The sequence below is a fragment of the Ursus americanus genome, chromosome 16, assembly GCF_024610735.1.
Source record: "Ursus americanus isolate L20-20 chromosome 16, mUrsAme1.1.p, whole genome shotgun sequence".
Lineage (NCBI taxonomy): Eukaryota > Metazoa > Chordata > Mammalia > Carnivora > Ursidae > Ursus > Ursus americanus.
This window is the reverse complement of record NC_142142.1, coordinates 63,756,348-63,781,758: the sequence shown is the minus strand read 5'-3', so window position 1 is coordinate 63,781,758 and position 25,411 is coordinate 63,756,348. Positions and strand designations below refer to the sequence as shown.

Here is a 25,411-nt window from a genome sequence, read left to right as displayed (position 1 = left end):
GAGACATGCCCTGGATAATCTCTTTCTAAGATGAACCACGGAATACTCAAAACAGGGCTGAGTATAAAGAAACAGAGCTGGGCAGGAATGGGAAAGGAATGCGAGTAAGTCCCAGCCAGCTGGCTTGGCTACAGTGCGAGATGCCTGACGGAGCCCAAGGACCTAGCCGGAGAGGAGCTCTGGGACCCAAAGCTGGGGCCCACGGTCTCCGTGGGAGCGGCCAATTGTTAGTGGCATGGAAGCGCACACCAGAGAATTCAATTCCTTCCAATATTTTAGCTCTTTGGTTTGAAACTATACACAGTCTTTATCAACCTCTGATGGGACCAGCTCAGCTCTGAAGCATTGTGTGAGGACAGCCTGTGGGTGGGGGCGGACAGCATCCTCTCTACTGGAAACATTAGGGTCTATTAGACTTCCCTTCCTTTTCAAGAAAAATGTGGCATTTCCCTGGGACTCTCACACTCCTAACATCCACGTGGTTTGAACAAGACAGTTTTGCCCTGCGAGATGACTGGGGTGCTTTGAACTTCCCTCCCGCTCCTTTCTTTCCGAGAAAGATTGTGCATTATTTCCTCTGTTTGGCCTTGCCGTCCTCTTCTTGTACCTTCCCATCAGGATAATAAACATATTCTTTCCTGGCGTAAGAAGAAAGAAAAACTTAGAGGAACTAAGAGACAAGTGAGGAATGTGAAGAAGGTAGAGGTCCATAGAATACAATCCAGCAGTGAGGTTACTACTTTCTCCAGCCTTATTCGGGTATAACTGATATGTAACATTGTGTAAGTGCAAGTTGTACCATGTGATGTGTGGATACACATACATGTCGCAAGTGTTTACCCCGGTAGGGTTGTTAGCGTGTCCTCTCCCACGTGTAATTATCATCTTGTTGTTCCTGTGGCTTCAGAACAGTGAGGGTCTACTCTCATAGAGACTTCCAAGCGTACAAAGAATACAGTACCGCTAACTCTACGCACCAGGCTTGTAACTCCAATCCCAGGGACGCATTCATCCAATAGACAGAACTTTGTACTGCTTGACCAGCATCTCCCCACTTTCCCCACACCTCCCTCCCTGGCAACCACAATTCTACTCTCTGTTTCTATGTATTTGGCTTTTTTCACATTCCATAGAAAAATGAGATCATGCAGTACTTGTCTTTATCTGACTTATTTCACTTAAGGTCCATGCAAGTTGTCACAAATGGCAAGATTTCCTTCTTTCTCTTTCCTTCTTTCCTTTGTGCGTGTGTGTGCGTGCGTGTGTGCGTGCGTGTGTGTGCGTGCGTGTGCGTGTGTGCGTGCGTGTGTGTGCGTGCGTGTGTGCGTGTGTGCGTGCGTGTGTACATACACAGATACCACATCTTCTTCATTTATTGTTTCTTCAGTGGACACAGATTGTTTCCATGTCTTGACTGTTATGAAGAACGCAGCAGTGAACCAGGGGCCAAATAACTCTGAAATAGTGATTTTGTTTCCTTCAGACATATTCACAGAATGGAATTCCTGGGTCATACAATAGTTCTGTTTTTAGTGTTTTGAAAAAAAACTCCATACTGTTTTCCATAATGACCGTAGCAATTTACATTCCCACCAACAGTGCACAAGGGTTTTCTTTCGTCTACATACTCACCAATTCTTCTTAGCTCTTGTCTTCTTAATAATATTCATTCTAACAGACGTGAGGTGGTATCATCATGGTTTTGAGTTGCATTTCCCTGATGATGAGTGATGTTGAGCATTGCTTCATGTGTCTGTTGGCCGTCTGTATGTCTTACTTGGGGAAAAAACTCTATTCAAGTCTTTTGTCCATTTTATATCAAAATGCCTTTTTTTTTTTTTTTTTTTTTTGCTATTGGGTTAAGGAGGTCCTAATATATTTGTGTATCAATCCCTCGTTGGACATATGGTTTGCAGACATTTTCTTGTGTTTCATAATTTCCTTTCACTTTGTTGTTTCTTTGCTATGCAGAAGCTTTTTCTTTTTCTTGCTTGTGCTTTTTGTGTCATGTCCAAAAGATCACTGCAAAGACCTGTGTCAAGGAACTTCTTCCCTCTGTTTTCTTCTAAGAGTTTCAGTTTTCTGTCTTACATTTAAATCTTCAATCCATGTTGAGTTAATTTTTGTGAGTGGCATAAGACAGTGGTCTAATTTTATTCTTTTATAAGTGGCTGTTGTATTTTCCCAACCCCATTTGTTGAAGAAACTGTAATTATCTAGGTTGTCTGATTTATTCTTCGAAGGCCCCCATTGCTGAGGGTGTATCAAGACCTGCCAGGCTCCAAAGACAGTGATCTCAGTCAGCACAGTCTCATGCTGATTACAAGTCAGAGTCCCAGGCAGCAATGTTTAAAATATGCAAATATATACAGTCCTATGGAACCATAATCAGACCAGATCTGGAGGTGTCTTCTCGGGTGAGAGCTGCAAAAATTGGGGCTTCAGGCAAGTATGTAAGCGCCTTTCTGGGAGGTACCAGTTTGTTAATATTTTTGAGAATTTTTCGATCCATACTCATCAGAGATATTGGCCTGAATTTTTTTTTTTTTTTTTGTAGTGTCCTTATCCGGTTTTGGTATCAGGATAATGTGGCTTCATAAAAGTCTGGGAGTATTCCTCTTCTTCAATTTTTTGGAAGAATTTGAGAAGAATTAGAATTAATTTTTCCTTAAAATGTTTGGTAGAATTCACCAGTGAAATAATTTAATCCTAGGTTTTTCTTTTTTGGGAGGTTTTGATTATTAATTCAATCTCCTTACTCATTATTGACCTGTTCAGATTTTCTATTTATTCATGATTCAGATTTGGTGCATTATACGTTTCCAGGAATTTATTCATTTCTTCTAGGTTGTCCAACTGTTGGCATATTATTGTTCATAGTAGCCTCTTATGATCCTTTGTATTTTGGGGTGTTAATTATAATGTCTCCTCTTTCATTTATAATTTATTTATATGAGTCCTCTGTCTTTTTTTCTTTTTTTCCTTCTCTTTTATGATTTTATTTTTAAGTAATCTCTACACCCAACAGGGGTCTCAAACTCACAACCCCGAGATCAAGAGTCCCACGCTCCACTGACGGAGCCAGCCAGGTGCTCCATCTGTCTTTTTAAAATTTTTTCTTTATCTAGGTAAGGTCTTCTCAATTTCATTTATCTTAAAAAAAAAAAAACAACTCTTAGTTTCATTTATCTTTTCTAGCCTTTTATTTTCCTGTTTCATTGATTTCTGCTCTAGTCTTTATTTTTTTTCTTCCTTCTGCTGTGGCCTTTAGTTTTCTTTTTCTAATTCTTTCAGATGCAAAGTTAAGTTAGTTTATTTCAGACCTTTTTTTTTCTTAATAGAGACATCTATTACTATAAACTTTCCTCTTGGAACTGCTTTCGCTGCATTCCATAGGTTTTGGTATGTTGTATTTTCATTTTCATTTATCTTAAGATATGAATTTTTCTTTCCTTCTTTTGATTTCTACTTTGATCCACTGACTGTTCAAGAGTATATTGTTTAATTTCCACATGTTTGTGAATTTTCCAGTTTTCCTCCTATTATTGATTTCTAGTTTCGTAACTTTGGGATCATGAAAAATTGCTTAATATGATTTCAGTCTTCTTAAGTGTGTTGAGACTTGCTCTGTGGCCCAACATGTGATCTATCCTTGAGAAGAATGTGTGTTCTGGTGCTGTTGGTTGGAATGTTCTGTGTAGGGTATTAAGTCCATTTTGTCTAACCGGGAATTCAGGTCCTTAGTTTCCTTACAGATTTTCTATGTGCATCACCTATCCAATGCTGAAATGGAGCATTGAAGTTCCCCACTATTATTGCTGTTCATTTCTCTTTGGGGTCCTATTAATATTTGCTCCATAGATTTAGGTGTTCTGATGTTGAGTGCAAAAATATTCACAATCTTGGCTGAGAAAAGAGAGAGAAGTAGGGTGTTGGTTAGAGGAGGAATAGATGGATTAGTAGGTGGGATAAAGTTATGGCGGGAAAACGGTGGAAAACAGGTAGATTTATGAGACCTGTGTTCCACAAGGATGGCCCTCCTTGAAGAAAGCAGTAAAAGAGTAAGAATCAGCGTGATGAAGAGGAGTTGGTGGAGTGGAGAAGGGCAATAGGAGAAGTTCATGACTGGCTTCCTCTAAATGCTTTGCACTAGTTCATGTCGTATTAGCCTCTTCTTAGGTCAAATGCAGATGAGTAAAACAGCATTTAGGAGCTCAACAGTCTCTTTTCTCTCAGATCCATTTCCTATGCTTTCCTTCCTATGCTCTGCGTAGTACAGAGATACACTTCCTAGGATCTCTTCCTCCTGACTTCATAGTAGTTTTGAGTAATTTGTGTCACTGGTAGGGAAGGAGAGAGGAGGAAGGGATGAGTTAGGGTATTTCCCTCCCTTTTCCTCTTCGCTTCTTATGGTGTCTGGCAGCAATTACACCTTCACCATGTCTCAAGATCCTAAAAAGCTGTGTTCTCAGCTTCCATCGAGCCACTCCCATATTCTTCTGGCACCTTCCAGATAGCCTGGCTTCCAGGGTGTGGCATGTTTCTGCTGTGTTTCTGATGTTCCTAATCTCTAGGTTGCCTCAACACCTCCCATTGGCTGTTCATCATTTCTACCACATGTAACCATGGGTTTACATGAAATTCACTCTGTCAGAAAGAGCTAAAGTGATTTCTGTCTCCGCAGGCGGATGCTGACTGTTAAAGCATCCACCCCGTGTAAATCATTTATGTGACCACATGTGAGGTGGGATTCTAGTGCCAAAATAGGTTAACCTTGACTAGATGTCTTCTTTCTGAAAAACACATTCCACTGTAGCCAAACCTTTCCAAAATACAGACCTTCAACTATCCTAATTTTCCCTTTTCCAGAATCACTATTGATGATAAGTGGTTATGATATTACACGCTCAATTTTTAAATTATTTTTCAGTTATTGAATATAATTAACCATGTAATTGAATTCAGAGTGAATTTAAGCTAATAGAACAAAGCTGGAAAATGAGGGGATGGCTTTTAAGAGGAAAATGTGTCTGAGACTCTATGAGTATATTGAAGGTATGGAATGCTGCATAAATAGAGGAATCACTCACTCATCCAGATGGTCGTCTCCGTCCTGAGCTGTGCTATGGATGCATGCACAGAGGGCATTCATACCTCCCACTTACAGATTGGAAAACAATGGTCAGACTAAAATATTCAGGTGCATCTTTGAGTTCTGTGTTATGAAGTATCATTGTAACACTGGGATTCAGGCTGGTTCACCCAGCTGTGAGGAATCGGGAAGCGGGAACAAGGTCACAGAAAGGGAGGTATATGCACCGTACCCACGGCCTACTTAGGGCGCCGGGGTGGCTCGGTTGGCTGAGCATGCAGCTCTTGGTTTTGGCTCAGGTCATGATGTCAGGGTTGTGAGACCCAGCCCCACATCAGGCTCTGTGCTCAGAGCCTGCTTAAGATTCTCTCCCTCTGCCTCTGCCACTTCCCTCTGTGTGTGCACATGCACACACGCAAATAAATAAATAAATCTTTTTTTTAAAGGATTATTTGAAAGACATCTTCCTGGTGAGGGGTTACAGATCTGCCCTAGCCTTCTAGTTAGTTTCTTTGAAGTCATCTGGCTAATGAGTCCCTGTTTATGTTATCAGGTTAATTAAGTCATTAATGTACAGTCATTCCTATTTTATAGTTAATGAAAAATGGGGTACAGAATACTTACTGGCCAAAGCTGGTTTCTGGTTCACCCGTGAGTAGACCTAAGCAGGGGCTCCTTCCGGTGCCTGGTGTTACCTTGCTCCATGCCCAGGTCCAAGCCCTCGTTGCTCTGGGCATGCATGTGAGCTTCCCTCCTGCTGCCCAAGCAGTGGACTGTCATTGCTCCAGGCTGAGTAATGATGGAAAGCTCATCAGTACACGCAGCTCCAGTTAATTCAGAGGGAGGTAGCTTCAGTATGAATTCTTGAGAAAATTTTGAAAGGCCCGTTTGAGAGTCTCGGACATTCTGTTATATGATAATACTAACTTGTGCCTCTATGTTTTGTCTCTGCTGGCAAACTACTTTGCAGCGTGTCTTTCTGTAACAAGTTACTCTGCCACTTACTAGCTGTGTTACCTTGAGAAAGTGATTTAAACTCCCTAGGGTTTCATTTCTTCATCTGTAAATACTGGATTATAAAGGTCACTATATTAAGGGTTTCGTGAGGCTCAGACGAGAGCGTGTATGGAAAGCTCCTGGCTCGGCTCTAGAAGTACGGGCTCAAGAGATACAAGCAGCAGCAGTGGTTACGGTAATCGGGTGGAAGACACCGAAGTGTTATTCCTGCAATACTTTCACATAAGTCATCTCACTGTATCCTTCTAACAGGTGGATCGTCTCCATCTTACAGATGCGGAAACTTGTAGAACTTCAATCTCCTGCTCAAGACTGGCTGGTAAGTACCTGCGAGGAGACTCTGTGTCTCCACGCTCTAAATTCTGTTTTCCACTACAGCAGGCGGCCCTCCCCGTCACAGCCATTAATTGGAAATGTGTTCTGCTTTATCATGGTGTGTGCGGTGAGGTCAGCAGAGGTGGTGCAGGGAGGGGTAGGGACAGCGGTTTCAGACTGGAGTTAGCTTGGCTGTTGACTGGAACATTAGACTCCAGACAACGATGCATAATAATACACATCTGTTAGTACTGTGTTCCTAGCACTGTGCCAGGTGCTTTACACAGTACCTTTAACCTTCACATCCATGCTCCAAGGGAGGTATTTATTATCATCATTTATACATTAAAAAACTGGGGATTGGAGAGGGTACATAGCTTGCACAAGGTATTATCTTGGCCAGTGGTTAAGGCCAATGCTTGAATCCAAAGCTTGTGCTCCTTTCAGTGGGTCCCACTGATTCTAATCGACGTAGCTAGCCCCCAGTTTCCTTCCCTGGCAATACTAAAGAATACCTCCATTGCAGTATTGTGTGAGGGCGGGACGCGATAACATAAAGTACTTGGAATAAGGCCTGGCACGTAGCAGACGATAGAATTCTCGTTCTCTTCCTCTTTGTTTAACTGAGGAAACAGTGACCCAGAAAGAAGAGAGGAAAACAGGTGTAGAGCCACTGGACTTCCCTCTGAGTGACATCTGCAGGCAGCTCACTGTTCTTGGGTCAGAAGGGCCACCGCTCTATGCAATCTGTGTGTAGATCGGCTGTCACGAGGGAGGTGGTGATACATCACAAGCTTCCAGATTTAAGTGTTACAATTATAAACTTTTCTACTAGATTGTTACTCCCATTGTGTTACTTTTGTCTTGAAATGTTATATAACTCATGAATTGGTAGAAGTTTAATTTTTGAAGACCAGCTGTTTATCTCCATTTTGAAATAGCCAAATGTTTCATCAATAGCAAAAACAATGCTCTATGTCCATTGAGGACAGACGTGAGCAATACCAAGAGAGAAGGAATGCAGAGAGCGAAGCTAGGTCCTGTCGGATCTCAGTGTTAATGTCTCTGTGGCTGTAAAACTTAGCACAAGAGTAGTGATAACTTTGTCATGTCAGTCCGGTGCTAACATCACTCATGTTGGTATTGAGATACTTCCTCAGGAGTGGAATGTGATACATCACCATCTAAAAAATCATAAATAAGGGGGTAAGTACTGCATCAAGACTCCTGAATGATCATGCAGCTTACTAAAAATTAGTGTGGTAGTCTGGTCTCATTAAATCTTTACACAATGGATGGGCATCTGAATCCAGAATTTGATTTTCAACTTTATGAAATAACAAGAAGAGGTACATTCATATAGTCTCAAATGAATATTAAAAGAAACTGACTCTGTCTTCCAAGTATTTATTAAGAAATCACTCTATATAAGTCACTACACAAGGTTACATGCCCGCAGACATGAAACAAAAACACAATCCCAGCCTTCAAGAGCCTCATGACTTAATTGTGTGGGAGAGGCCAGAAAATAAACTCATAATCACTTTGCAGGATGTGAGGAGTCATGCAGAAAGCCGTGGAAGGAAGCATAAGGGAGACACGTTAAGTAAAAAAGCTTAGCGATGAAAGTTTGATGTTGAGCCAATTTGAAGTATGGGACCACTTTGCCAGGCAAGTAGAAAAGTAAATACTAGACAGAGGGAGCAGCATCTGCAAGGACATGGAGAGCTGATAGTTTGGACGGGATCGATGAATGTGTGAAATGGTTAAACTTGGGATCAGGGCTGGCTAGGAGGAATCTTATAGGTTGGGGGAGGATGGAGGATTTAAGTTACTGGGAGTCTTAATAAGGTCCCAGTGCACATATTGTGGTCGTGACAAGGTTTGTGAACTCTCCGTGCAGCGAGTGGACGGAATAGAGGGCCAAGGAAGGTCAGTGGATAGAGGGCGTCAAGGGACTTCGGTGACGGGGTTTTCCAGGGGCCATCATGTGACCCTGAGGTTCCTCCAGATGCTGGAAGTTCACAGGAGTGTACAGAATGACTGTGATCCTGGTGTCAGTGCCCAGGGTCACCGCCGCCGCCGCTGCTAGAAGCCAGTGCTGCACAGCTGGGTTGGTCAGAACCAGTGGCAATCCAGTCTTGAGCCTCCGCTGGTGTCTGTAAACTGCTCAGGAAACCTGTCGTGGTTTCTAGGTAAAGCCCACTCTCGAGTCCTTCACAACCATTCCTGACCTTCAGACTCCACCTCCAGCCCTTCGTGAACCAGCTTCCTCCCCCTTCTCAGCAGATTTCCCTGCCTTCTGCTTATAGGGCCAAACTGAGGTCCACATGGAGTAAACACCTGCTTCTTTCCCTGGTCCGCACCTGCTCTACTCCTCTTTGTGTCCCATTCCCCTCGGCTGTGAAAATCGGGTAATAACTATACACATGAATAGTGCTTTGCAGGGGAGATTAGATAATATGGACCCCCTAGGCACGTGTGGTGCAGAGTGGTCAATACTGATTTGTTATCATCCTTGCTCTTAGTAGGGCTGTTGTGCAGACCTGACCCCAGCATCTGTCCTCGGTCCCATCCCAGACCACCTCGGGGGGCCTCGCTTCCAGTTAGCTCATCTCTCGCCCCGCCTTTCTGCATATTCATCTCCAGTAGTTCTTTTCTCTCAGCGTGGAAGCTCAACTCTCTCACATCTGAAAAAGGAAAAAAAAAACCCCAAACCTTCTTCCTCTGCTTTGTTTTCTGTTCCGAAGGCACCCCCTGTGTTTTCCCTTTGCTTTAGGTCCGGCTCCCGGAAAGCTACCAGAACCTTCCGTGTCCTCCTGCTTCCTTAGTGCAAAGCCCCCTCACTCTGGCCTCTGCTCTGCAGAAAGTGGTTTTCACGTCTGCCTGAAACGTGCCGGATGCCAAATCCAATGGATGCTCTTTGGTTCTCATGGTGTCTGAACCCTCGGGGAGAGTGATGCTGTGGGGAACCCCCTCTAGACGCCCCCTGCCCCCTTCCGCACACCCCCTCCTCCCTTTCTCCTTGCTCCATCTGGTTCTCGTATCACCCCAAGTGCTCCTGGTTAGCATGGCATCTGATCCGCGTTCGGGGCTCGATAAGCGTTTGTGGAGTTAGTACGATGCCCTTGATAATGACAGCATGTTGAGCAAAGACGAGTTTTCTTGGGGATTAAGTGGCTCTCCGTGGCTAGGGACTATGACGTCTGAGCGACGGACGTGCTCAAGACAGAAAGCTCCTCAGTCCGTGTAGAAATTAGGCCATTCCCTCAACTATCTTTTCTTAAGAGGATAAAAAGCCAGGGAGCCAGTCCCCAATTAACAATATTTAAAATTACCCAGGTTTTTTTGCTCTCTGTCTTTAGCAGAAAGAGACAAAGGATAATCTGAATTCTGTTTATCTTGTCTTATTTTTACTGAGTCGTGGTGAAAATGTTGATTATAAAATGGTTCCTCGCTGCTCCCCAGTTACAAGTATTCAGGTGTCGCTGGTGAAGCTTCAGCCTGCCCTGTTCGTGCTGGTGCCTTCATCGGGAAACGGCCATTTCAGGTTTCCCAGCTCGCACGGACTGTGCTGAGACGCACCCACTTAGAGGATCTCAAGTCTCTGATTCGCACGCAGAGGGTTTCGTTGGAAATGCTCTGCGCTGCTTTCTTGTCTCAGCCTGTGTATCTGTAAGTGCAGCAGAATCCGATACGCAGACAAAGGCTTGTCACCACAGCCCTACAAACAAAATCTGCATTCCTAGGACCCCTCCGTCCACGGACCTACGCACGGACCCACCACATCTGTTTCTCTTGTTTGTTAGTTATCTGTTAATTAATTTATTCTCTCATTCATGTCTTCACACACGCTCTGCATAGACAAGACAGTATCATTTTTGCAGACTCACAGACTTGGTCCTGGCGAATCCTAATTCTGGAATCCTCAGTGATGTCTACAGGGCAGCACAACTGTCCCGTGACTCCTTCTTTATGTCTGACCTTTCTCTCCCAAATGACGTTACTCTGATCTAGGTCCTTGTTGCCTATTGCCCAAACTACTCTCATCAAGTCCTGACTAAGTCACAGATCGGGTTCCCTGGAAAATGACTGAATGGAGTTTAGGATGCAGGATAGTTATTAAGAAGTGCCCTTGGGATCCATACCTGTGAAAGGGAGGTGAGGGGAGAAGGAGTGGAGAGAGAAAAGTCAGGCTGTAGTCAGGCCGAAGGACAGCCTAGGTGCCCTGCCCACCCCCTGGGAAGCTCGGAAGCGAGAACGAATGACCGTCATTGTTGTCCCAGCTGAGACAAAGTGCCTAGGCCTTTATGGTCCTGTATAGAGCGCCTCTGGGTGTGAGTTCTTCTACAAGGGGCCTGACTGTGGCCAAGGCAACGCTCTGCAGGCGAGCCAATCCGCGGCAAGCGTGATAAATGTAGGCCGTCTATGAGCAACACTCCCTGCAGGGCTCCCCCTACCCGAGGAGCACATCCCACTGCTCTTCCCTCCCTTCTCCGTGTCCCCCGTGGAATCCACCGCACACGTGCCCGGCGAATCTTCCGACAGCCTAGGCTTCGTCACATCCTATTACTGCTCAGAAACCTTCCCAGGCTTTCATCAGACTAGCAAGTTCAGTAAAATTAAATTTGGCTGATTCTCCATCATTTCCCCCCAAACCACATTTTTAAGTTTTATCTACGGTCCTTATTTTATAAACCTTCCATTGAGACAAAGCACGATCCCTAAGCTGGTTGAGGCCACTGCTGCTGCTCCCAGATGAACAGTGTGAATGTAGGAATAGGGTGGACCGTCTGGAAAGACATTTTCACCAAGGGTGTTTGTTCATGCGCCATCCCCAGTCATATCTTGGCTTCCGATGTTTGCTCCCTGAACGCCCCTCTCCCCAGTCTCTAGCTGTAAAGTCCTATTGTTCCTTAAGACCCAGCAGATGATACTGTTTCTTCCACATAATTTCTCCTGTGGAGAATGTGCCGTGACTTTATGAACCAGGACATTTAATATTCAGTTTTTCCTGATTTGGTATGTTGCAGTGTATCTCACACTCCCCTCAAACCTGCAGACGGCCTTGCGTGGGGGAGGCTTCTGGGACGTCACAGGTGGGAGCTGGGTTCTGTGTCTTGGCCATCTCAGAGAATGGTCGCAGGAGGGAAAACCTGAAGAGGACCAAGTGTCTTAAAACTATGAAAGTGGAGTGGGATGGGATGGTAGAAATTCAAATCCCTGACAAGCTGCATGCCTTGGGCAAGACGCGCCACCCCCCCAACACAGGGGAAGACGACCTCACGACCACTCGCTGAAGAGCGCATGAGTTCAATGATGTGGGACCTGCATGTGCCCTTTATAGTTGGGTTTAGTGCATAAAATGAGCAGATGGTTTCCAGGGTCCTTCATGAGCTACAGCCGGGGGACCTAAGTAAGACTTTATATTGCGGGGCCACTCTGCTCATGCTCGTGCACGAGCACAGGCTTTGCCCCGATCGCTTGTCCATCCCTGAGAGAATAGTGTCTTATGCGTAGCGGATATTCAGTGACTCTTCAGTAAACGTTATTGAAGCGATCCTTCATCACAAGGCAGCTCACCATGAGGAATATTAACCCAGGTATACCCTTTCAGGGGATGGATTTAATCAGAGAAATAAAACATTTCCAGTGAATAAGCTTTAAAGATACCTTGGTATGTGGTCTTCTCGTTTTCCCATCCTCTTGACAGCTGTCAGCTGACGGGGCCAAATATTACAGCGTAGAGTTATATCTCAAATGCAGTAAAATCCCAGAGTCTGGGGTGAGCTCTTATTACCTTTTTGGGGGTTGGGAGGGTCATAATTAAGTGACATAACAAATTTAAAGCAGTTATCCCAATGTGTAGTAAGCATTTGATAAATGCTGGCTGTTGTTTACTATTTCAGTAACCTTTGTTTCCAGAGGTTGACCTTAAATAACTCAGTTCAAACCCAGCTATTTGTAAAAGTCCAAACAACAGAACAGGTGAAAGTGCTCGTGCAGAGAGGGTTGCAAGGGCTACTGTCTTCCCTGCTCCCTTCTCCGTCCGTTCCACAGTCTAGGGCCCTACCTGGCTCCAGTGAATACAGCCGAAAGTCAGCCTTACATTAGATGATAGCGAAAGTCCCCTCTGGTTTGGATTCTGTGGTTCTGTGACTGAAGTCTGCAATGAGTCTGGAACCCAAGCAGCCGGCCAGGTAGATACCAGTGTAATAAAATGCTGGGCACGGGCTGAGTGCCATGCTGCTGCCACTGAGCTCTGTACGCACATCCTGTGGAGATCCAAGAGATGAATTATCTTAAAGCTGAGAGGACAATCACGTCCTCTGAGATAGTCACAGTATTCGAGGCTTTTGTTCTGTTTTACATTAAATGGGTGTATCGGTCAGGGTCTTGGGAGACACCACACCCGAAGAGGAAGTAAAGGGAATTTTACGAAGAGAAGAGACGGTTTGAGAGGCTCTGGGTGGGTTCCAGGAGCCCACACAGAGTGGTGAGGAATTCTGGGATTAGAAATGGCAGGAAGTGTCTACCCTCACTTGGCTTGAAGGGGTAGGAGGAGGTGGTTTTTAGCGGAACTCAGCAAAATTTATAGTTGTGGAGTAATGGTGGCCTTCGCGGAATGCAGATACTGCAATCCCCTCAAAATAAATACTCCTGTCTCCCCCCCAACTTACCAATATCTGGCCAATAAGAGTCACCTGCAAAATCCAATCAGAAGCTAGAGAGTGAACGAGTGTGAGTGAAACAGTTAAAGCAGTCAGTGCACAGCAATGTCCAAACCATTAGGTGACCTATGTATACCACCTATCAAGGCCGTAGGTGCGTGTGAAGGACAGAGTGCCGGACAGACCAGGAAGGCCGAGTGAAAAGTCTGCAGCGGAAAATGCAATGGGAAGTCATTACCTTGAGTTGTAGAGAATGGTTGAGGGAATCATAAGAAAAATGATAGAGAAAAAAGTTATGAGAGCTTGAAAGGAGGTGCATGTGAAGAAGATAGGGAGTAAAATGGGGAAGGGTTTAATGTCCTGGGTCATAACACATGCTTACTTGGGTCAAGGGCCCCTCCATCTGCGGAAGCCATCGCTGAAAGTAGAATCAGATGATAACTTGGGGGAAGTGGTGTCATGTTTATTATGCCGTCTTTACCCTCCATGAGAAGGGTGCCAAGTCTTAAATTATGGCCCGACCCTGGGAATTGAGAAGTAGAGGCTAAATATGAAATATACAGTGAGGAGGAGAACGACAGAATTTAAAAACCATAAATAGAAGAATATGAAACATACAAAGCATGGTTTATAAATATGTTCCACTCTCGCTGCTATCCAAGATAAGCATTTGTGACTGACTTAGGATGTTAAGCTGTTTATCTCACGGAGCCAGAAGGGAAGGTCATCGTGCTGTTATTATGGGTTCGTCACTGCTGTTCACAGTAGGATATAGTTTGTTTGCAATAGGCATGCATTAGGACACTTTCTGTTGTTTGTGAAGTAGAAATTATGGCTTTCCCCTTTCTTCAGTTAAGAAGAGTTTAAACTTTTGGCTCGAAATTCTGAATAGAAATTGATGTTTCGTTAGCATGTATAATTACTCTTTTAAAATATACAGCATTATTAAGTATTTGATATCAACTGGGATAAGTATGATTCTAAAGGAAAAATGTATTGCAGGCTTTGTCGAACATTTTCCTGTATGTATTAATAATTTTCTTATTCTTTCACTCAATACATAGTTTTTCTTTTTTGTTTAAAAGTCTAATTGTTAATGAATTATACAGGTGAGAAAATGTACAAATCTTAATGACAGAGATCAGTGAATTTTTCATATATGCACATTCATGTAACCATCACCTCAATTTGAAAAATGATATAGAACATTTTCATCATTCTCTATGCACCTTCCTAATAAAAAATCCTAACATATCCATTTGTTTGCTCTTGACCTTCACCTAAAAGGAATCACATATTATGTACTCTTTTGGCTTCTTTCACTAATCATGATGTGTTGAGATGCTCCCATGCTATTGCATGTATCAGTTGTTTGTAGTCTATTCACACCATTATGCATTCTCCTGTTGATGAACATTAATCAGAGGCAAGAGAGGACATCAGTCATTGGCATTGCAGAGGCCCTAGAAAGTAATAGGACAGCCACCTCTGGAGGACTGTGTGTCTGACATGTGCCACAGAGCCTACAGGCTGGGTGGGTGATCACCTTGGGTCCAGCTCTGAAGACACATGGCATAAGGATGATGCCTGCTGCCACCCTTAGCTTTTCCAGGTGGTATAGACCAGAGGGGCATTTTGGTCAGAACATTGATGGTAAGAGTCCATGCATAAGCCTGATCTTGTTCCTGTGTCCTACATGAGTAGGAATAGCTCCAAATCAGCATGTCAGCTTGATTCTGGTCATCTCATCTCAAGGCCAGTGGGAGAGATCCACCCAGCAGACGAGAATCAGAGGGGGCCTACTGGGATAAAGATTCTGACAGGTGTGCCGTGGTATAAGGGCTCTGGGATAACTCCATAGTGCAAGTTTCAGAGCTTCTGGGGGCAATAGATGGAGCCTACATGTGTTGGGTGATTAAAGGAGTGGAGAGTACCCCAAAGGAGAGAAATGGGGTTTGGGGACTATACACATCTCAATCTGGCCTTGGGGTACTGCCTGCCTAGGCTTGTCCCAGGCAATTTAGAGAGATTTAGAAAATTTCCCAGGCAGGTACTTTTAGGGGGATCTCCTAAGACAAAAGCCTAGGGAAAGGGGTTGCCTCACTTGCCTAGGTCTAGAGGTGACACTGGAGATAAAACTAACGTCACTTACAGATTGGATATGAGAGGTGAGAAAAACTAGTTTTTTTGCTTGATTGGACGAATAATGTCATATACTGAGATGGGAAGCCTCCAGGAGAAACTGATTTTAGGGAATGAGTAATTAAGAGTTTCGTGAGAGTGGGAGAAATAGGGAGAGGTTGGTAAAATTTCTAGCCATAGTTGAAAAATATTTGAAGATCTAATGTAAAATATGGCGACGATAGTTGAAACACTGTTGTATAATTGAAACTTGCTAGAAGAGTAGAACTTAAATGTTCTTACACAAAAAAAGTCAGGTGATCTGTTAATTAAAAAGTTCTTAATTAAAATGTTCTTACACACAAAAAGTCAGGTGATATGTTAATTAACTAGATGAGGGGAATCGCCATATATGTATATTAAATCACCATAATGTGTATTTTAAAAGTCAGACAATTTTATACATCACTTATACCTTGGTTAGAGCTGAATTTTTTTATGTTGATCATTTAAATTTGAGATGCCTACTAGATTTGGAATCAGGATGGTGAGTAGGCTATGAGACACACGAGTCTGAAATTTAATACAGTTGTCCTATGTCGGGATTTAATTTGGAAATCATGAGGATATCATGGTATTTAAAGTAATGTAATTTAATAAGATTGATTCTGGAAAGGATATAATTGAAGAAGGAAAGACGGCTCGTGACTCAGTACTGAAGTATTACAGTATTAGATGTCAAAGAGCAGAAAATCAGTAAGGAAACAGTGTCTTTGAACAACACACTAGACCAGATGGACATAACAGATAGAAACAGGACATTTTATCCAAAATCAATAGAAAACACATTCTTTTCAAATGCACATGGAATATTCTCCAGAACAGATTGTGTTAGGCCACAAAACAAGTCTCAATCATTCAAGAAGATTGAAATCATAGGATGCATCTTTTCTGACCACAACAGTATAAAACTAGAAATAAATCACAAGAAAAAACTAGAAAAAATATGCACACAGAGTCTAAACAACATAATACTAAACAACCAATGGGTCAGTGAAGAAGTCAAAAAATACATGGAGACAAATGAAAACGAAAACACAACAGTCCAAAACCTCTGGGATACTACAAAAGCAGTTCTGAGAGAGAAATACATAGCAATACAGGCCTACCTCAAGAAATAAGAAAATGCTCAAATAAACAATCTATGTTTACCCTTACGGACCTAGAAAACGAAGAACAAAGAAACCCAAGATAAGTAGAAGGAAAAAAATAATAAAGATCAGGGCAGAAATAAGGGACTTAGAGACTTTAAAAAATTGAAAATAATTGATGAAACCAAGAGCTGGTTCTTTGAAAGGACAAACAAAATTGATAAACCCTTAGCCAGACATATCAAGAAAAAGAGAAAGGACCCAAATAAATAAAATCAGGAATGAAAGAGAAGTAACAACCAACACCATGAAATACAAAGGATTGTAAGAAGATACTACAAAAAATTATATGCCAACAAACCGGACATCCTAGATGAAATGGATAACTTTCTAGAAATATATGATCTTCCAAAACCGAAATCAGGAAGAAATAGAAAATCTGAACAGACCAATTAGTAGTAACAGAACTGAATCAGTCAACAAAAAACTCCCAACAAACAAAAGTCCAGGAACAGATGGCTTCACAGGTCAATTCTACCATGATCAATTGGACTTAGTCCAGGGATATAAGGGTGGTTCAGTATTCACCAATCAATTCCACATGATGATACACCATATCAACAAGACAAAGGATAAAAATCGTACGATCATCTCAATAGATGCAGAAAAAACATTTGACAAAATCCAACAATTGTTTATGATAAAAACTCTTGACCAAGTGGGTTTGGAGGGAATATAACTCAACATAATAAAGACCACATATGAAAACCCCACAGGTAACATCACACTCAATGGTGAAAAACTGAATTTTCCCTCTAAGATCAGGAACAATATAGAGAAGTCCACTCCCACCGTTTTTATACTACGTAGTACTAGAAGTCCTAGCCACCACAATCAAACAAGAAAAAGAAATAAGAGGCATCCATTCTGGAAAGAAAGATGTTAATTTTTCACAATTTGCAGGTAACATGATATTATACATAGAAAATCCCAAAGACTCTACCAAAAAACTATTAGAAGTAATAAATGAATTCAGTGAAATTGTAGTATACAAAATTAATACCCAGAAATTGGTAGTGTTCCCATACACTTATAGCAAAGTAGCAGAAAAAGAAATTAAGGAAACAATTCTGTTTACAATTGTATCAAAAAGAATAAAATACCTAGGAAGACACTTAACCAAGGTGATGGAAGGCCTGTACTCTGAAAACGATGAAACACTGATGAAAGAAATTGAAGATGACACGAACAAATGGAAAGATATTCCATGCTTGTGGGTTGGAAGAATGTCCATACTACCCAAAGCATTCTACAGATTCAATGCAATCCCTATTAAAACACCAACACCATTTTCCCCAGGACTGGAAAAAAATAATACTAAAATTTGCATGAAGCCACAAAAGACCCCAAATAGCCAAAGAAATCTTGAGAGAGAAGAACAAAGCTGGAGGAATCATAACCCCAGATTTCAAGACACACTGCAAAGCTATAGTAATCAAAACAGTATGGTACTGGCACAAAAAGAGACACATAGATCAGTGTAACAGAATAGAGAGCTCAGAAATAAACCCACACTTATATGGTCAATTAATCTATAACAAAGAAGGCAAGAATAGACAATGAGGAAAAGACAGTCTCTTCAACAAATGGTGTTAGGAAAACTGGAAAGCTACATGCAAAAGAATGAAACTGGACTACTTTCCTGTACCATACACAAAAATAAACTCAAAATGGATTAAAGACCTCTATGTGAGACCCGAAACCATAAAAATCCTAGAAGAGAACACAGGCAGTAATGTCTGTGACATCAGACAGTAGCAGCATTTTTCTAGATATGTCTCCTAAGTCAAGGGAAACAAAAGTAAAAATCAAGTATTAGGACTACATCAAAATAAAAAGCTTTCGCAAAGTGAAGGAAGCCATTGACAAAACGAAGAGGCAACCTACTAAAAGGGAGAAAATATTTGCAAATAATATATCCAATAAAGTGTTAATATTGGAAATATAAAGAACTTATACAACTCAACACCCAAAACCCTCCCCCAAACCCAAACAATATGATTAAAAGATGGGCAGAAGACCTCAATAGACATTTTTCCAAAGAAGACATAGAGACGGCCAACAGACACATGAAAAGATGCTCAACATCTCTCATAATCAGGGAAATGCAACTCAAAAGCACAAAGAGATACCACCTCACATCAGTTAGAATGGCTAAAATAAAACACAAGAAATGAAAGTATCGCCGAGGATGTGGAGAAGGAACCCTCCCGTAGTCTGGTGGGAATGTAAATTGGTGCAGCCACTGTGAAAATGCTTTGAAGTTCCTCAAAAAAATTTAAGATAGAAATACCATATGATCCAATAATGCACTGCAGGGTTTGTACCCTAACAAAACAAAAGTGCTAATTCAAAAAGATATATGCACCCCTTGTTTATTGCAGTGTTATTAACAATAGCCAAGATATGGAAGCAACCTAAGTGTCCATCAGTAGATGAACGGGTAAGGAAGATGTGGTGACACACGATGGAATATCATTCAGCCATAAGAAAGAATGAAATCCTGCCATTTGCAACAACGTGGATGGATCTAGACAGTATTATGCCAAAGTGAAAGAAGTCAGATAGAGAAGCCATATGATTTCACTCAGATGTGATATGTAAAAACAAAACAAATGAAAACAAAAAGCCAAATCAGACCCATAAATACAGAGAACAGACTGGTGATTGCCAGAAGGAAGGGAGTGGGGGATGGGCAAAACGGGCGAAGGGCCATGGGAGACACAGGTTTCGTTATGGAAGGAGTGATCACGGGACGAAGAGGCACTGGTGTGGTAGTGTTGTTCGGTGACAGGTGGCAGCTACATTTGCGGTGAGCACGGCGTGATGCATAGAGATGCTGAATCACTATGTTGGACACCTGAAACTAACCTAGCGTGTGTCAGCTATATTCAAATTAAAAATCTTAAAAAATGAATTTTAAAGCCAAAGAGAAGGAGCCAGCAAATAATTCTGAAAAAGATAAACTCCTGAAGCTGTGGGGAACCAGGGCTCAATCTTATGTGTTCTCACCGACTCCTCCCTGAGTGCTCCGGCATGATCCCTGACCCCGATGCGTGGTTCCAATGACGTGTCTTGCCCCGTTGTCTCCCCCGGCCTGGATGTCTGTGACCCACCCAGGAAGAAACTGTATTTGTGGTGACTCTTTTGGGCTCCATTCCTAATTGTTGCTGCCTGTCCTATAACCCCCTTAGTTGCTCCGAATTTTAGGAGCTCACTGTGAGCGCCCAGCATGTCTCAGCTATCGTGCCCTGTTAAATTTTTTTAGCCCCAGATATTAAATATAAAATGAACAGGGCCTGAGTATTTATCTTAATGATTTTATTTGGGGCCTGAGGTAGTGACACCGAGAATGTATCTGTAAAGCTGATTACTAGCTTCGAATGTTGATTTAAGAAAAAAATTATAATTAGTACTTTCTTTATTAATAGTTAATATTAGAATAAGGTATGTGTGCTATGTATGTATTCAAAATATCCCACTCTAAGCTGTTTATATTCTGAAAAGTATTTTTACAGTTTCAGTTTATAAACATAGAGTCAGGGCAATTTTTAAAAATAATTTCTGTTGCATTCCAGAACCTTTGAAGATCTATTTTGGTATGATTATTTAGATTGTACAAGGTTTTGGCTCAAATTTGATTATGCCCACGATGTCAGTGTGTTTCTGGGTTTATGATGACATTGAGCTGTCATGACCCCGTCGTGGTGTGTGTCACAGGACTTAGTCAGGGGTGGCACGGACTCGTTCCCGACATCGTTACAACGCGTCGTGCGCATCGTCCGCTCCCCACGCGGTCTCGGGGCTACCTGCCCCCACACCCGAAGGCCCATCGCCGAGTTAAATGATGAGTGGGGTGGGCAGTCTCTGAAATGGCCTCTAGCAATCCCGGTACTCACAGCCTGCGCGAGCCCCTCCCCTTGGGTTGGGGGGGACTTAGTGACCGGATTCTAAGGAACAGAGCAGAACAGACGTGATGGTGGATCGGTTCTAGATTCAGTTATAAAAAGCCTGTGACGTCCGCCTTCCGATCTCTTTTGTGAGCAGTCTTGTTCTCTCTTGGATGGCTCGCCCTGCGGGAAGCTAGCTGCCATATTTGGGGACACTCAGGCGGCCGAAGGAGAGGTTCGTGTGGCGAGGTGCTGGACAACGTCCAGTGAGGAACTGAGGCCTGCCAACAACCACAGATGTGATTTGAAGGGGAACCTTTCAGCTCCGGTCAAGTCTGGAAATGACTACAATCCTGGGCAGCATTCCAGCTATAATTTGGGGAGAGAAGTCAGGACCGAGACACCAGGCAGGTCACACCAGCATTCCTGACCGCGGAGACTGTGAGCTAATAAACATTCACAGTGTGAAGCTTAAGTTTGGGGATATTTGGGGATATTTTGTTGCACGTCTATAGGTAATTAATCCGACGAGTAAACATGTCACCCTAAGGTGCTGTTGGCTTCCTCTCTAAAGCCTTCCAGAACACTCAGTTCTTCAGGGTTGATAAGAGCACGGTGCTGAGCCCTGATGGAAAGCCTAATGCTCTGACGGTGGGCTAGAAGTCCTTTCGACATTGCGTGGGCTTGGTCCCATCGATTCTGCAAGACCTCTGAGCAAGGGAAGGAATAGGGGACGCCAGTCGTCTACTGACAGATGACGATTTAAAGCTCTAAGGACTTCAGCAGGCCATGAGCCGCAGTGAGGGTCGCACTTGCAGCCCGCACGCACAGCTAGGCCGACCTCACACCCAGGTGACGGCGACCTCCAGGGGCACGGTTTCTTCTTCTCCTGAGGATGTTTATACCTTGCGAGCGTTACATAATTGACGCAGCCTGGATCCTGGGTCACGAGCCCATTAGTCAGGCTTTAGTTGTACTGCACGGCAGGCTTGAACCCACTTTATTTTCACAGGTATCAGTTAGCCTGTGAGTGTCACCGTGAGAGCTTTACTAAGGCTCGGACCTGGTGTTTGGCCCACAACAGCTAAGGAGTGATCAGCGTCCCCGCGCTGGGATGTTTCTGGTACTGCCCTCTGCTCGGTCGCTGCTTTCCTTTTTAACCTGCACATCTAAGAGTGTTGTCGTCTCAGCCCGGGCCCACGTGCCTCGTTCCGCAGGTTGTCCCCCACTCGACCTGCCCCACTCTTCACTAGTCTCACTGGATTTGGGTCCTGGTCCTACCCTGGCAGTGGGGACGTGCTGCAGTTTGCTATTCAATCTGGTACCCCCTCCGGTGGCCGGGATTTATGTGCATTCAGCTCTTAGACTCGCTGATGAAGGCGATTCAGAGAATCTATGCTTATCCCATGGATCAGCCGAGACTTCAGCTGCTTCTGCGTTGCCATGGAAACCGTGCTATTCTGGCCTGGACTTCCTCTCGTCCCCTCATTGCATCTGTTCCCAAGGAACAGCCAAGTCCATTGGATTGTCTTTTACCGTTGATGCAGGCCTGCCTACTGAGTCAGCTCTCTTCTGCCTGCAGACTGAGACGTACCAGCTCTCCATTCCAGAAACTACATTCTCAAGACAGTTCAGTCTTCTGGGAATTCACCTGTGCTTAAATCCAAACTCTATCCAGGCGAGATGCCCTTATCCCAACCTCTGCCTTCTTTTTTTTTTTTTTTTAAAGATTTTATTTATTTATTCGACAGAGACAGAGACAGCCAGCGAGAGAGGGAACACAAGCAGGGGGAGTGGGAGAGGAAGAAGCAGGCTTATAGCGGAGGAGCCTGATGTGGGGCTCGATCCCGGAACGCCGGGATCACGCCCTGAGCTGAAGGCAGACGCCTAACCGCTGTGCCACCCAGGCGCCCCACAACCTCTGCCTTCTTATTCCTTTCTCTTTCCTTCCTTGTTCTAAGGATTCACCCTTTGCATCTTCTGTATCCCTCTGGCTTCCCCTTCCCCCAAGACTCAAAGTGGGAATTAGTCCCTCACGTCCTTGCTTTCTCTTCACGCAAGGTCTCATTTGTATTAATTGTCCATTGCATCTCAACATGGGAAAATGAATGAAGGACCATCACACACAAATGCGTCGCACTGGTATGTCACATAGATTCCAGGACTCCCACAAAGTGTTGGTAAGATTATCCCCCACGTCTCCCAGAGCATTGGTAGACTTGGTCTAACTTTATCGCAGCATCTACTCTGAGATTCCTTAGGTTATGAAACAACTGGCATATTTGTGGAGCAAAGGAGCAAGTGTGGACAAAGTATGGAGACTGACATGCGATGAGGTGAGGTTGAACGGTGAACAAGGGCCAGGTTAAGCGGGCATTAAAGATCAATATTCGAAGTTTAGGCTGTGTTTATAATGCACGGGAAGACACTCGAGGCTTTATCCCGAGGAAAAATAGGATTGCACTGGATGCTGTATGTAAATCACACGTGGAGAGCAAGTGCGGAGTCAGGAAGAGATGCTAGCGTGGTGGAGCAGGCGGGAGACGGCACCTCTTACTGCAGGTGCTGTCAGTGAGGATGAGCAAAAACGAACAGGCTGAGAGGTGCTGTGGAGGTGGCAAGTGCGGTGCCTTCTGGCAAACTGGGTGGGGGAGTGGTGAGAAGGAGGACTCAAGCCAGAGAGCAGAGCCTTTCCTTCAACAACTGGGTAGATCATAGTGACATCGCTTGCAAAGGGAGAGGCTAGAGGAGAAATAGAGGGGGGCGGAGAGAAGGAGTTTTGTTTATGGTTTAGGAGCTCAGCTTGCACACAGGTGTGAGATGCCCAAACAGTAGCTTCCATGCAGAGGAGAGGTCGGCCAAGAGCTGCAAATGCACGTGGGAACGGAAGCCGTGGAGACAAGGATGTTACCCAAGGATGGAGTGGGGAGGAGAGGTGACAGATGATGGATCCTGTGAGCAACGCTGAGAGATAGCAGAGGAGGGGTCTCTAAAGGAAAGAGCAAGGAACCACAGCTCTGAGGAAGACTCAGCACAGAGTCACAGAAGCCAGGAGAGGACGGGACGCATTCTGGCAGAAGGGCTTTTTTTACATCCATCAACAAGATCATATACTTCTCCTTTATTCTGTTTAACGTGGCTGATCACATTGAGATTTTATTGCTAAGCCAGATTTGCATTCCTAGGGAATAACCAGACTTAGCCATGATGTTCCTTTTTTATACTAATGAACTGGTTTGCTAATGTCTTGGGAAGGATTTCTGCATTATATTCATTGCTCATGATAGATATTGTTCTATAATTTTCTTTTGTTGTAATGTGTCTGGCAAGTATTTTTTTTTTTATCAGGGTTGTACTGGCCTAAAACCAGCTGAGCAGTGTGGCCTCATCCTATTGTCTGAGGTAGTTTGTATAAAATTAATATTACTTCTTCCATACGTATTTGACACAATTGAAACAGGTCTATCGTTGTTCTCTTTGTTTGGAATTTCGGTTAAAAAACATTCAGTGTCAGATAAATGTAAGGTTATTCATATTTTCAGATTCATCTTGTGTCTTTTTTGAAAAGTATTTTTCAAGGAGTTTTTCCAATTCAATAAGTTGTCCAACTCATTTTCAAAGTTATAGTTATTTATGCTAGTTTCTTCTTTACCTTGTTAGGACCGTAATATCAGCAGTTGAATTGCTAATAGCAGGAATTAAAAAGGAGATAGGTGTTTGTTTTTTTTCTTTCTTGATTTACCTGCCCAGGTTTTTAAAAATATATTTTATTAATCTCTTTAAAAATGGACTTTTGGTTTTGTTAATTTTATGTATTGTGCGTGTCTGTTTTCTATCGATTTGGCTTTCATTTACACATCTTTTTGAACCTTTTCAAGTTAGAAGGTTAAAAAAGCAGGTTTAAAATTAAAAATGCAATATAAGCATTTATGTCATAAACTTTGTACTCAACATTAGTTTAACTGCATTCTACAACTTTTATATATTATTTTCATTATCTTTAACTTGTAAATATTTTCAAATTCTCCTAATTTTTTTCCCTTCGATCCATAGGGTATTTAAAAACGTGTTGCTTAATTTCTCCTTACTTGAGCTCCTCTAGATATTTAATTTTTGTTAATCTCTAATTTAATTTGATTTTTGTCAGAGAACACCCTTTGTAAGAATCAATCTTTTTTTTTAACTAACTGAGGATTTTTATGGCCCAACGTATAATCAATAGTGAGGTACATTTTATGTGTTGAGAGGGATGTGTATTCTTCTGTTCTGTCACTGTTCATTGGTCCGTAAATGTCAGTTGACCAAGATGATGGATTATGTTGTTAAACACATTGGACATTCTTACTGTTTCATTAGCCAGTTCTGCTAGTAATTAAAGAGAGAGGGGTGGGAGAATCCCATGCTACCATCTTGGACTTGTCCTCATCTCCTTTTGGTTCTGTCAGGTTCGCCTCGTGTATTTTGAAGCTGTTTGTATGTATGTGTGTATATAGCTGCATGATTATGTCTCCCTGATGGACTTTCCCTTTCATCATTATGAAATGCACTTTATTAATATCCTTGTCTTGAACTCTGTTTTGTTGGTATTGACATAGCTACATCAGCTTTTATAGACTTGCTTTTTGAATGGTATATATTTTTTTCCATCCTTTTACTTTCTACATACCTGTGTCCTTATATTGATAGTGTATTTCTTGTACACTAGAATTCAGGTATTGCTTTTTTAAATGAAAAGCAATCTGATAATCTCTAGCTTTTCATTGGAGTACTTAGTTCATTTACATAGAATTATTTATGTGGCTGAGCTTGTCTGTCATTTCACAATTTGATTTCTATTTGTCTCTCTGATTTCTCCCCCATCGCCTTTATTTACCATTAATTTAGCAACTGTGTTATTGCACTTTAATACCTTCTATTTGTGTGTACCTTTCCTTTCTAAATTGCAGCTCTAGGAATTACACCATGTTCTTTAACTTGTCACATTCGAAACAGAATTAAAATTCAGCTGCCTTTTATAAGATGGAAGAATCTTGCAACATTATAATTCCTCTTAGTCCCTGTTTTGTGTTACTGTTTTCACATGTTTTGTATCTG

The 25,411-nt window shown here is 42.8% G+C and overlaps 1 protein-coding gene across 1 annotated transcript in view; it reads left to right on the top strand.

Annotated features, from left to right (window-relative positions):
* Positions 1-2,310: 2,310 nt before the first annotated feature.
* The window catches only part of LOC123792493 (uncharacterized), a 160,521-nt gene continuing 137,420 nt past the window's right edge, over positions 2,311-25,411 (top strand). Inside the window, exons 1-2 of the mRNA XM_087868510.1 lie at positions 2,311-2,449; positions 6,362-6,428. Coding sequence (XP_087724636.1) covers positions 2,357-2,449; positions 6,362-6,428 — 160 coding nt within the window. The 5' untranslated portion in view covers positions 2,311-2,356. The remainder of the gene's footprint in view (positions 2,450-6,361; positions 6,429-25,411) is intronic.